Raw genomic sequence first — 14,399 nt, forward strand, 5'->3', positions numbered from 1 at the left:
ACTTCTCAAGCACACTTGCTCCCTACGGCTCTGGAGTTACAAAACAGGAGCTGTGCAGAGGGTAAATTATATCCAAATAAAAACTGAGATTAAACTTCACACAGCCCCCCCCCCAAAATCCTTTGGGTAACACAGCCCTGTTGCTGGTGAGCTCTGGAAGTTGGGGTGCTCCAGGAATAGGCCACTGACAGCACTGCAGTGGCTTTCCTGACTCCTGAGGAAAAGTTAAGCCATGGATTTATTTTCCATGCCCTCATACCTCACCTGCTGTACATGTTTCAATGGAAAACTTTCTACTGGCAAAGCCCAGACTGCAAAAGTAACTGCAGCAAAGACTGTAACCCTGTAAGGGAGGGTGCCTTACCTTTTCTAGCAGGTAATTATTGATGTGCCCACCTATGGGGTCTCCCTTGAAATCAAAGTTGATGTCCATGTATTTTCCAAACCGGCTGGAATTGTCGTTGCGGTTTGTTTTGGCGTTGCCAAAGGCCTCCAACACACAATTGGATTTCAGCAGGATGTTCTTCACTCTGCAGCAGGGATGGATGGATGGATGATGGATGGATGATGGATGGATGGATGGATGGATGGATGGATGGATGGATGATGGATGGATGGATGGATGGATGGATGGATGGATGATGGATGGATGATGGATGGATGGATGATGGATGGATGGATGGATGGATGGATGGATGATGGATGGATGATGGATGGATGGATGGATGATGGATGGATGGATGGATGATGGATGGATGGATGGATGGATGATGGATGGATGGATGGATGGATGGATGGATGGATGATGGATGGATGGATGGATGATGGATGGATGATGGATGGATGGATGATGGATGGATGATGGATGATGGATGGATGGATGGATGGATGATGGATGGATGATGGATGGATGGATGGATGGATGGATGATGGATGGATGGATGATGGATGGATGGATGGATGATGATGGATGATGGATGGATGGATGATGGATGGAGGGATGGATGGATGATGGATGGATGGATGATGGATGGATGGATGATGGATGGATGGATGGATGATGGATGGATGGATGGATGGAAAAGGAAACAGAGTAAGACCTCAACACTCGCACCACAGGATTTTTTTTCACAGCCATTCCTCCAGAAGAATTCAATGACAGCAGTGATGCTGGTTGAGGGCAGATTTGGGCAGATGTGGATAACATCAGCAAACCCGTGGGAAATCAGCTGGGAGCTGTCAGCAACGCTCCTCAGAGGAAGCAAATGCTCCTTGGTTCAAAGACCAGACCCCCACCATGAAATCAGCACTAGAAATTCAGTTTCTATACACATTTGAATTCTGAAACCAATTTTCTGAACTCTTTTTAAAGTCATTTTCAAAATTAATTCAGGGTAGATTTAAGTTTGTTTCTGCAGAAAATCACATTCTTTGCTCCAAAACTTTTACTCAGGACAGAGAGGGACATTTTGCAATTCAGAATCATGTCAGCCTGGAAGGTCATGCAATACACTCCTTGCACTCCACGTGGTATTCTAGCCCACCCAAATTTCAGGCAATTTGCCCCAGGAAAAGTGATTTAGAATCATTTAAGTTGGCAAAGAACTCTAAAATCATTGAGTTCTGCCATTGGATAGTTTATATTGGCTGGATGGTATTTCTTGATGCTGTTTTGATTTTGAAAGTTTGAACTTTCAAAATAAACATTTCAATGTGACTTCAGCAACTAATACTGCAAAATTCCCAGAGTAACAGCATTACCTGAAAAAGTTAAGTATAAATCAGCATGTACAAGAGACCAGCTGATAATGTGGTACTACACAGCCCATAGAAAGAGATCCACAAGCAGGAGAACAGGAGAATTTCCCTTCTTTTCCAGCCCAAGCCTTACCTCTCCACCTCAGCCCTCTGGCCAGGGTTAGTGATGGCTGCTATGTACTGCATTATGTATTTACTGGCCTCAGTTTTCCCAGCCCCGCTTTCACCTGGGGGCAGAAACACCACAGTGACCAAACAGATGAAAAAAAGCAAAACAAATCATCAGACAGCAGATCTCAATTCTACCCCAACAGTGCCTGGGTGGTTTGATTTTTCCTTTTTAAAGCAATCTTTGTGTGCACTTGGGACGTTTTCTAAACAGCCATAACCCTGCCTGGCTGCTGCTGCTGCTGCTGGGCTGACTTTGAGCAATTGTGCTGTGAGATTGCACAGGTCGGGAAAGGGGCTGGCACACAGAGGATCAAAGGAATATTGTTAGAGGAGAAAGGCTGGCTTGCAGCAGCACAAGGGGCCACTGTTCAGCACCCCAGCCTGGGGCTCTCTCCTTTCAGAGCTGCCCAAGCACGGGGACATCAAGGAAACAAAGTGCCAGGATCCAGTCAGGGATCACTGTGGTACCAGCCCTTCTCCCACTGCTGGAGCCACGGCCTTTCCAATGGAGCAGGGAACAAACAGCGGCCAGTCAGGGCAGAGACAAAAATCAGCAGCTCCTCAGGAGAGACAAGCACAGTTCTGCTGATTCCAGCCGTGCTGATCCCAACTGTGCTGATCCCAGCTGTGCTGAACCCAGCTCTGCTGATCCAAGCTCTGCTGAACCCAGCTCTGCTGATCCCAGCTGTGCTGATCCCAGGTCACTCCTGATCCCAGCTCTCCTGATCCCAGGTCACTCCTGATCCCAGCTCTCCTGATTCCAGGTCACACCTGATCCCAGGTCACACCTGATCCCAGCTCCACTGATCCCAGCTCCACTGATCCCAGCTCTGCTGATCCCAGGTCACAACTGATCCCAGCTCTGCTGATCCCAGGTCACAACTGATCCCAGCTCCACTGATCCCAGCTCCACTGATCCCAGCTCTGCTGATCCCAGGTCACAACTGATCCCAGCTCTGCTGATCCCAGCTCTGCTGATCTCAGGTCACTCTCTGGAGCAGACACAGGGCTCCTCCTCACACTTCCCCCCCACCACAGGCACAGATCCAGCTCCTGGCTGGCACCAGCTCTTGAATGAGATAAGAAATAATTGTGCCGGTTGGATTCAAATGCAAATGAGCAGCTTTAAGATTAATGAAGTTTCTTTTATAAAACGCTGTCATTAGCCAAATCATTATTCTCCTTCCGCCTGGAATTTCACAGGGCTCAAGTGCTCATCACCATGCAGAGCCCTCCCAGCCTACCTGAGATGACAATGCAGGTGTCTTTGGATCGTCTCTTCATGGCTTTGTAAGCAGCATCAGCGATGGCAAAGAGGTGGGGAGGCCTCTCGTAGAGCTCCCTGCCCTTGTACTGCTCGATCATGTCCCGCCCGTAGATGTTCAGGTTCTTGTAAGGATTCATGGAAACAACCACCTCCCCAATAAAGGTGTAAATCCGGCCCTTCTCGAACCTGCCCAGAGGAGACAAATGGCAGAAATCAGACAAATGCAGAGGTTCAGGACAGGCAGCTGCCCAGGCCATCAGGTGAACTCTTCCATCCATCACCCATGGAAACACAATAAAACCCCAGCTCTGGACATCCTCAAGCAGGGATGGCACCACAGCAGAGACCCGAGGGCACAAGGACAATGACCTAGGGCTGCCTTGGAGTTCCACCACCTACAAAGGACATTTCTACCTCTGTTCCACTTCCAGATACGTGATGTGGAATTTACAGTTTCTACAACTGACAATAAGTGAACGCAAGTGTGAGCAGCAAATCTAATCTGCTTCATAAAGGGCATTTATAGGAAAATTCTTTTTCTCATTCTGTACTTGTCCATGGCCCAGCTCAGGCCAGAGGAGCAGAAGTTCTGAAGTCCTCACTGAGAGGTCTAATCACACTTGAAAGTAAACAAAAACAGAAGGGAATTGCAGCCTCTCAGCTCTAGCAATGAGTCCTTTTTGCTGGAAGGCACTTCAGTATCATCACTGCTGCTACACCAGAGAGAAAAAATTTCTAAGAATGTGTGCAAACAACCCTAAATGACATCATTCCTATCCCTACCTGGCTCTTCAATTCTTTCTGCAAACAAGACAGAAAATAACTTGATGTTAGTTTAACAAAAATGTTTAAGGTAGAAGATGTTTCCAAACAAACTCCCATTTTATTGAAAGTTACCTATGAGGAGTGCTCAGAGTAATTCCAGATTAACAGCTGAGGAATTCACACAGCATTTGTTTCTCAGGAGGAGAAAGGACAACAGGTCTAGGGATCTACACACAAACCCTGGATTTCCAGCACCAATCCCTGTCTGCAGCTGTATTTAAACCTCGAGACATTAGGTGGCACCAGAACCCCTCCACAGAGCTCGGGAGCCTCCAATCCTGATGGACTCCGGCATAAATTCCAGCATGACTTTATTGAATTTATTACCACCCCCATGTGGTGACAGCTCTGACATTTTCTATTGTTCATTTGAGAATTTTCTGCAGCATCTTGGCAGCCTCAGTTTTTAGCAGGTGTAATAAAACTCAAGGAATATCATCCAGCAACCAGCATTCCACTTTCTAGAAGTGTTGGTGCCTCCCACTCCAGCTTCCTCTTGGAACACTGCACTGGGAAGACACGAGAATGGCAAAACATCCTCTTGTTCCTACATCACTTTTAACTGAAGGTATCCTGATATGCATTTCCCAAATGAGCTTAAAAACGCAAAGATATTTTTCATTTTTGAGATATATGCTGTTTGAAAGGTACCAGTAATGTTTTAGAAATGATCAAGATAATTAACAATACCAATACCCCTAATCTTAATTTTTTGCCAGATCCTGAACAGGTAGAAGTGCAAAGGGATCAGTTACCAGGCTGGAAGCCCATGAGGGACTCTGCATACACAGAGGAGAACTTGAAAAACCAAACCCACAAAACCCTGTTGGTATTAAGGAGATCAAGTCACACTGGGACATCAATATGTAATGGAAACCACAAGGACATGACAATGAGCAGAATCATCCCCACCTCTGGAGATGGACACCCCAAAAAGGTGAATTACCCAATGGACACCAAGCCTGCTCTCCCAAGTCCCTGCCCAGCAGCACAGAACTGCTGCTCAAGGCACTGCTGATGCTGAAAATAAAGATCCAGCAGATTGTGGAAGAGGTTTTAAGTCCCATGAGCAGCTGGAGGGTTCATGGCCACAGAGGGGGTGAGGGGGGTTGTTTTAGCTGAGGAGAAATAAAGAAATAAAGGCCATTCCTGCTGCAGTGTCGTGCCAAGGCACCATCACAGCACCCAATACTCTGACCTCTTCCTTAAGTAATGAATTATGTAAACCTGCATTGCCAGAGCCCAGTTTCAGTTTCCTCCCGTGACAGTTCAGCGTCCCTGAGTGAATCATAAAATCAGGAAATGTCCTGAGTGGAAAGAGACCCCCCAAGGATCATCCAGTCCCACCCCTGGCCTGTCCAGACACTCCAACAATCCCAGCCTGGGCATTCCTGGAGCTCTGTCCAAGCTCTCCTGGAGCTCTGGCAGCCTCGGGGCCGGGACCATTCCCTGGGGAGCCTGGGCAGTGCCAGCACCCTCTGCCTCTAAGCAGAACCTCCAGATCTGGCCCTGCCACCCTGTCCCTGCGGAGCCCCCACTCCAGAGGGTTCCAGCTGGGATGCTGGCACAGGCAGCAGGCTCACATCCTGCCTGCCACAGCTCAGCTCAGATGACAGATCCCACACTGGGCCTCCAAGCCAAGTTCTTAAAGGCTTTACTGGGCTCTGATGAGTTGTGTCTTCAGCTCTGTGGCAAAAGGCAGATGGAGATGAGTGGGAAGAAGGATCTGTCTCCAGGCTTGACAAACAGGCACCTCTCCAGCCTGGCTTTGGGTATACAGAGTTTATGAACAAATGGCACCCCCATTTACATCTCAGTTAATTTCTCTTTATTTCCTAGCACCAGAGTTAAAATTGCAGAGCTGTGCTCAGATGTTCCCACCAGGAGCTCCAGCTCCTCGCCCCTTGCTGCTGATAAAGCCCCTTTTCATCCCTGAGCGTGGTCAGAAACAGCAGGGCCTCTTTTCCTTGCTGCATGACTCTGCTGGGAGAGCCGGGTTTGCCTTGCCCATGGAGAGCTCAGGAAAGCTTAAGAAAACAACCCACAATTTGCAGTGCAAATGGGGAGCTGTGTTAAACCCATGATTCCTCTGCAGGGCAGGGTCACAAAACAAGACCACGAATCAGTGTGAGGTGTAACACACAGAACTGGGGTTTTGTTACTCAAAACAACACCACTGCAGTTCCTTGATAAAAAAAAAAGTTCCTTAATAAAAGAAACCCCAGGACCCACTCCTGGGTCAAAGCTTGTTTTGTATCTCATGGAAGTCACATCAAGAAAACATTTTCCTGCAATAGTTCTATTTGAATCTTTTCTGTATCAATGTCATGGAATCATGGAGCATCCTGAGTGGAAAGGAACCCCCAGGAATCATCCAATCCAACTCCTGGCCTGCACAGACAGGCAGTGCTGTCCAAGCTCTCCTGGAGCTCTGGCAGCCTCGGGGCCGGGACCATTCCCTGGGGAACCTGGGCAGTGCCAGCACCTCTGGGGGAAGAACCTTGCCCTGATCACCATCCCAGATTCCCCTGGAACAGCTCCAGCCATTCCCTGGGCCCTGTCCCTGTCACAGGGAGCAGAGATTGGAGCTGTCCCTGGGGAGGAGCTGCAGCCCCACTGAGTCTCCCCTCAGTCCCCTCTCTCCAGTAGCTCAGCAGCCAAAAAGCAATTCACAGTATTTAATCCTTGTGAGTTATTTTGAGGAGGAACATCAACTCTCTCATAAGAAGTTTCTATTACCTCATTAAAACATCAATTGATAATGAGAAAATAAAAACCAGTGAGTCACAGAATATAAATCATTTTGAGGCAGAAAAATTCTTCTCTAGGAAAGAAGTCCACTAAGGCAAGAAAAAAGCTTTTACTTTGTTTTGTAGCTTTTATTTTTAGGTAAAGGAGTTGAAAAAAAGGATCTTTAAGTCCAGACAAGATATATTCACATGCAGTTGCTCTTGGAAAATACACTGCAGAAATGGGAACACTGAAGCAGAAATCTCCACCACCAGAGAGCACTCATATTTAGGATTTTCCCCACCTGACAAACACTCCAGTCAAAAATAAAACTTACCGAGGAAATGATGCAACTTCAAATGCACTCAGTATAAATAAAGAAAAGTTAGTTGGCAAGACTTGGAACCCACACTCCCAAACAACATCTGCAGTACCGGACCGTTACACAAAGACGCCCGCCAGGCCACCCTGCTAAAGCACTCACATCACACAGGGAATTCCTAATTAATCATTGACATGCAACTCCTCTGCTCCAGAAGCCAAAGAGCCCTTGGGGGAGCACTGCCAGCCCTGGGCAAACGGCTCCTCACTAACCCTCTCTGCCACTTCATGCCCATCTGTCCAACATCCGAGGGACAGAGCATCTGCTGGAGAAACACGCCAGGTCAGCAGGTTCCTGTTCCTTTAGGACAGCTGAAGTGTAGGTATTGGTATTCTGGATCATTTTCTAGTGGAAAAAGCCCTTGTCTGGTCCTGAACTGCTCTGTTCTCAGCACATTCTGCTTCACAGGGACACCAAAGCTTTACCCCTTAGCAGGTGCCCCTGAAGCTCCTTTGGCTCAGCCCTTGCTGATGCTCCACAGGTCCCCCAGGACAGACTGTGCTCAGTCAGCCACAGTCACACACACCCACTGAGATGGGCTTTCAGTTTGGCTGTGCAGCAGTGCCTTAAAGGCAAGGAAATTTAACATTTCCACCACCAAAAACAAATAATTCAGGACAAAATCGAGAGTGCTACAGCTGCCTCAGCTATGCAAGTCAGCAGCAAACCTAGTCCCACTGAAGATTGAGAATCTAAACTGATGGTTTGAAACTATTCTCTATTTCCAGCTTATTTGTGAACTCCAAAGCACAAAGTGAAATACTGAGTATGATCACACAGCTTTTTCTTCCTCCTCTGTGCATGGGAAGAATGATCCAGGAGCTGCACACCGCTAGTATGTGGAGCAGGGACAATTCCTTTTCCTGCTGTAAACACCCCACATGGTTTGGGTTACTCTCCCAAATGGGGCTACAAGCTTCAGTTATTTTTTTCCATGAAATATATACATTAAAAATCTATAACTGCAGGCTTTGAGTCCATTCTCTTTGCAAACCTGCATGGAGACATTTCATTAAAACTTCTGTTCATGAAGAGATGTTCATGGACAGCCAAGGATGAGCCTTTAGAATGTGTTCACTAAGGAAGGGAATTTAAGCAGACTTCTGGCAGTGAAACCATATTTACCTGGTTTGTGAGTGCAAGAACGAGTAGCCTGCACTCACCCAAGGGAACAATCCCATTCTCCTCGTGCTTTGGGAAGCAAGTGACTTTCCTAAAGCAAATTCACTCTGGGCCTCAGGTACTTGGGCCTTTCCTGTGTGATACCAGGTCTCTCTACTGACAGTTCAGTGCTGCCTAAAGACTTTATTTTATGTAAATCTCAAAATATCAGCTGTCAAACAGGACTAAAAGTCTTTCAGTAAATTGTTCATAAACTGTCTCACAGTGAATCAGCCTCTCACAAGAGCACTCAGATAAACAGGATTTGCGTTGGCAGAACTATGGCTAAAATATTCCTGCTGCTCTTGGAAAAACAGACCGAAAAACTGTCCAGTCAGTATAACCTCCCTGCACCAGGAAAATGATCCAAGTCTGTCCTGATCATGAATATGCATGTCTACAATATTCAAAATATGCATGTCTACAAGATCCTGATCTACCCTAAGGGCCAGAAAAACTGCAGTTAAATTCATGTCAGGTGCAGGTGAGATTTTCGCTTGCACTTGGTCTGCATGGACTCGGTGCTCAGATGCTGCCAGTTGAACAAAATAGGAAATGCCATTTGGAGCATGTTCTGCACCACTCCTTTCCTGTATGGAGGGAGCAGACAGGGCAGGGTGAGGAATACTCCATTCATCTGCAGCCTCCAGCCAGCTTGGAAATTAGGTTAAAAGAGTTCTTTGTAATGATGTCACTTCTTTCTAAATAAAATTAGCAAAGTACAAATGACCACTGCCACATCTTCCTCAACAAACCAAGGTTTAAGCAAATTGTCTGTAATTTGATGGAGCTGATTCAGCTCCAGCCCAGCTGACCCTTGAGCCATCCACCAACTCTGCAAGTAAGGTAAGGGGAAGAAAAATGGGAGATGGATGCTAAGCCAGCTCTAATGAACACTGAATAAAGTCTAAAACTGGGAGACGTAGGAACAGGAATAATATTCAAATCCCTCTCCTTAAATAAAAAGTGCTAACCTTGCACTGAAAAAATGCCAAACCACTAAACACAGGAGTCACTGAACTTTCATTTCTATTTGCGTCAGAGCGGCCGAGCTCTCTGTGCAGCAGGGGAGCCCTGCACACTCCTTTTCCAGCTCTGGAGCACAGCAGAAGGCACAAGCAGACTCGAGATACACAAGGAATCAAAGGGAAGTTCTTTGAAAAGCCTCCACACAATGTTTTGTGGTTTATTCCAACCTGCACAGGACGAAGTCACTGCCAGCACAGGTAGAGGGGAGCAGTTTGCTCCCTGTGTGTTGAGCAGTAAAACACTCCCAGTTTCCACGTGAAAATCTGCCTGGGACATGGCAAAATCCACGTGCAGTAACCACAACGCTCTGGGCAGGACAGTGCCTTGAGGGGGAAGTATCCTGGGATCCCAGATCTAACCAGGAAAGAGCAGAAGAGGCTTGGGATAGCAGCAAACAAGAGGCTGCCATCTGCCCACAATCTCTAACTTTTTATCTGCCACATAAAAGCACATAATCTCAAAAGGGACAATAAAAAGCAAAAGAAAGCTCAGCAGTCAGGCAGGTTCTCCTCTCTGCTCCCATCACACCCTGAGCCAGCTGGAGCACTGAGCCTGCCACACAGAGGAACTTATTCAAATACATGAGACTCACAAAACTACTGAGGAGGAGGAAAAGGTGGAAGTGATCACCTATAAATTCCTGTGGAGATGAGAATCATCCTGCCAGGCAGACAGAAGAAATTATTGAACAGAACACAACACAGGCCCATACAAAGGGAAAATGGGAATGGAGGACTCTGCCCAACACAGGCTGGAGAGGGAAAGCTGCAGAGCAGTTCAGTGGCAGCTGCAAGGACCAGGAAGCCCTGCTGAATATGGCTGAGCTTATTTTATGGATGTATTTAGAAGATTTGGCTTCCTACACTGATCAACAACTGACTTCATGATCCATTATGTTGCTTCCATTCTGATGTAACAGCACTCAGGCACTTAAAAAAAGACATTTTACCTTCATTCACCTCCTCTTTCCAAACCCTGTGTCCATATTAACTATTAGCTGCCACATCCCAGCCTTCAATTTTGGGAATTCAGCTTTACGCCCTTGTGTTAAAGGATTTGCTACCTTCAGACATTTCAGGGGACAAAACTGCAAAAACACCTGCCCAAAAGGCAAACACCAGGACATTGCCTGGTGGATGGGTAGATTTGCACCATGAGGAAGATCCTGCCTGATTCCCTCAGCTTGGTTCAGTGGGGTGTGAATTCTGCAGCTGTGGCTTTGTCCCAGGTGTCCAGGCAAGCTGATGCTTCTAAATAACCTTCTTGTGAGGGATGCTGGGAGGGCTATAAAATCATTCAACCCTGCAGAAAGATCCAGAAACATGCAGAAAAACAAAGATCATGACTGAGCCCCTGTTCCTTGCTCCCAACTCTCCAGTAAGTCAGGAAACAACAAGCACTCACAAATAACATCACCTGAAACTGCAGCAGCCCCTGCACTGATGGTTTGCTGATGGTTTATTTTCTAAGCCATGTTCTAACACACACCTGGTGTGACACTTTCCCAACTCTGTCCACACTCTGGCTGAACTGGGGAAGGAGTGTTTGATTTTAAACAATCTGCTTTAGAGAGGATGAAGGGGAGGAAAGCTGTGAAGGACCAAGCAGTGGAGAAAGGGAAGGACAGGCCATGGTGGGCAAGTGAAGGAGGAATGGATTTGGGTAGTGGGGAGGGCACTGCATGAAGCCCTGGACAGATTCAGCCCCTTCTCCTCCTGTTGTCCCTTGAGCCCTTGAAGTGTTGTTCAATTAACAGAACCTTGTGGTAACTACACGTCTTTTCACTCCACAAGCCCAAGTGTCAAGGAAAAGGCCCAGCATTCCACAGGTTTTCTTTGGAAATGCCTGCAGACTCCTTTAGCAGTCAGCTGGCTGGGAGCTGCTGATGTTCAGCTGCTTCATTGTTCTGCTGGGAAGGAATATTCTGAATTGTTAAGCTCGTGGCCACTGCTGATCTGTGGATGCTGCTGGAGCCCCTGAATACAGCATTGTTTGGGACAGGGCTCAGAAAACCCAAGAATCATCTTGCAGCATTAAGATACAGAATCCCATGTGCCAGTACTCCAAAAGAATGGCTCCATGCTCTGGTAACATTACATCTAAAATAAAATTAGGCGCCTTTTTTATACAAACACAGGCCACACAAACCAAACATTTGCATAATAATGCAAAACATGCAAATAATGACTCGTGTTTCTGCATCATTAGGGCTTCCTTTGCAGCTGTTGCAGCAATTTGTACCATGGCACCCCAAACCAAATAGTGACAGTCCTTACACAGGCCTGTGTTGCCTGGTTGTGACACTGGGCTGTGAGTGACACTGGGCTGTGAGTGACACTGGGCTGTGAATGACACTGGGCTGTGACACTGGCTGTGAGTGACACTGGGCTGTAACACTGCTGTGAGTGACACTGGGCTGTGAGTGACACTGGGCTGTAACACTGCTGTGAGTGACACTGGCTGTGAGTGATACTGGGCTGTAACACTGCTGTGAGTGACACTGGCTGTGAGTGATACTGGGCTGTGACACTGTGCTGTGAGTGACACTGGGCTGTGAGTGACACTGGGCTGTGAGTGACACTGGCTGTGAGTGACACTGGGCTGTGAGTGACACTGGGCTGTGACACTGTGCTGTGAGTGACACTGGGCTGTGAGTGACACTGGCTGTGAGTGACACTGGGCTGTAACACTGCTGTGAGTGACACTGGCTGTGAGTGACACTGGCTGTGAGTGACACTGGGCTGTGAGTGACACTGGGCTGTAACACTGGCTGTGAGTGACACTGGGCTGTGACACTGGGATGTGACACTGACTGTGAGTGACACTGGGCTTCTTCAGGCACCCTGGCTTTTACAGCACGTGGTGGTGACTCAACTCTGTGGTTTGGCCCACAAGCTGTCCCAGCCCTTCCAGTGTCAGCCAAGGGCTCTGGTGGACAGACCACTGAGTCTCCAAGCAGCAGACGAGGACGTTCCACCCCCAGCTGCCCATCCTGCCCCTCAAACATTCCCTTCTGCCACGTCTGCTGCAGGGACAATGAGGGACAGCTGTGACCTCAGCCATCCCCAGATTGCCACCTTCAGCCAGAGCATGTGGACAAAGAACCAAGCAGCGGAGGGGAAAATTAAGTCTGCAAATCACAAGGCAAATATGTTTCAACAATATGTCCATGAACTGCTCAGGCTGAAAGGACTTTTCCTCCTGCTCCCTTGAAAGCATGGCTAGTCAGGAAAAGCTTCCCAGTTTGGATATAGATTTGGCTCAGGTTTGTTCTGGGGCTTTCTTTCAAGTATTTTCTGTTTTGTACTGGAAAAGCTTCATGTCCCTAATGCAGATCTGAACAGAACTGCACCAAAACCTCTCTTCTCCATCTCCCAGCCTCTGCCATCACAGGGAATGGAGCAGGAGGTTCCCTGGAAGACAAAACCTCAGGCTCTGTAAGAGACCAGATCATGTCAGTGTGAAAAGGCCCAGTAAACACTCAAGGTTTGTTCTTCCAATTAAAGAGCAATGAATATATCAGAGAAAGTTTGGGTGGGAAACAAAGAAGTTTGTAACTACAACCAAGTGCAGTGGGTTCACTTAAATTCACGAGTGTCACTGAACTGGCAGATTCAGTACAAGGATCTTTCTCCCTCTCACTGAAAATCAACTTCAAAAAGGGAAAAAGAGAAGGAACAACACAGGGAATGCTTCTAACACACTTGTGGGTAAGGAAGTGCAGAGCAGAACTGGCAAGATAAGCCAATGAATTTGCACAGTGGCCTGAAGTACCTCACTTTACATTCTTTGAATGGAAAAGCAGCTGAGCAGCAGGAGAGCTGCTATTTATGCATTCATCATCCACTGCAAAAGGAGTGAATTCCTAAATGGCAACTGTACACAGATAACCCAGGGGAACATTAGCAAGATGGAAAAGGACTTAAAAGGTTTGATTAGTAAAACAGATTACTTGATTTACATGCTGCTTGGTTGGTTTAAATTATCACCGGAAAGATTGGGTTCATTTACTTCCCTTCCATTTGACATATTTTTTTCTGTCAAACACAGCTCCTGCTCAGAAGCTGAAAGACTATTCAAGTAATAGTAATGTGAGACAGCATAAACACCACACAAATCAGAATTACCATGCAGATAACCTGAAAAGCATCTCCCATTTATCTGCTACAAGCCAAACTGGCTTTGACCATCAAATTTTTAATCCTAGGCCAGGGGAATTCAGAGCCCTGTGAAATTATTTAAATCAGGATCTTTTGAAGGACAAATCAGCCTGAGGATTCAGGTAGGCTTCTCCTTCTTTGACGTATCAACTACCAGGTAATGAACATTAATGACAATCTCCAAAAGTCAGTGCCACAGTTTATCAAAAAGTTTAATAAAGTTGATCACTAATTATTCATTGAAAGCACTGATTTAGCCTGGGGTGGTGGTGAAGCGATGCTGAGCTTTGGCAGAGCCAATTGCAGGGAGTGAAGCTGCAGCTCCTGTGCAGGATGATCACATCTCTGCTCACACAGTTCTGGAGTGGTGCTGGACCCTCCCCTGGTGCTCCCAAACAGCCCCTGCCAAGCTCTGAACTGGGATCTCCAGGAAGAGCAGCACAGGCTTGCTAAATAATTTTGCTATCTATATATATATATATATATATTTTATTTTTTTTTTAAGCAATAAGCTTAATTAACAGTTCAGAGCTGATACATCCTTCTCCAAACACAGCCACCTCCCTCTCTCCTTCCCTCCCCTGAGAAATCAGCTGCTGAGCCCTCGCAGAACAGCATGAAACACAAAAACCCACTTGGAATCAACAAGTCTGGCAGCCACAAACTGTTAATCTCTTTAAACCTTTTACAAACAGAAAATAATCTGTTAGATGGAAAAGATATTTTCTACATTATTTTCTGTTTCTCTTCAAATGAAGTGCTTCATGTTACCCTTCTCACACTCATCCCTGCTGCACAAAAGATGGATGGATCTCTCACCCATACTTGTGTCATTGGAATAACCAAGATTTTGAATTACCAGTAAGTGAAAACATAGGAATGGTCACTATCAGCTCCTCCCAGCCTCAGTGGTGAG

General features: G+C 46.7%; 1 protein-coding gene across 3 annotated transcripts in view; it reads right to left on the minus strand.

The window, feature by feature from the left end:
• MYO1D (myosin ID) overlaps positions 1-14,399 on the minus strand; it is a 154,394-nt gene that overhangs the window by 115,037 nt on the left and 24,958 nt on the right. For all 3 annotated transcript variants that reach the window (XM_086864747.1, XM_086864750.1, XM_086864748.1), the window contains exons 2-4: positions 3,174-3,382; positions 1,892-1,985; positions 365-530 (exon numbers count right to left, since the gene is read on the minus strand). In XM_086864747.1, the coding sequence (XP_086720873.1) occupies positions 365-530; positions 1,892-1,985; positions 3,174-3,382 (469 nt within the window). The remainder of the gene's footprint in view (positions 1-364; positions 531-1,891; positions 1,986-3,173; positions 3,383-14,399) is intronic.

Source organism: Cyanistes caeruleus, chromosome 27 (genome assembly GCF_971803275.1).
Source record: "Cyanistes caeruleus chromosome 27, bCyaCae1.hap1.1, whole genome shotgun sequence".
Classification (NCBI taxonomy): Eukaryota; Metazoa; Chordata; class Aves; order Passeriformes; family Paridae; genus Cyanistes; species Cyanistes caeruleus.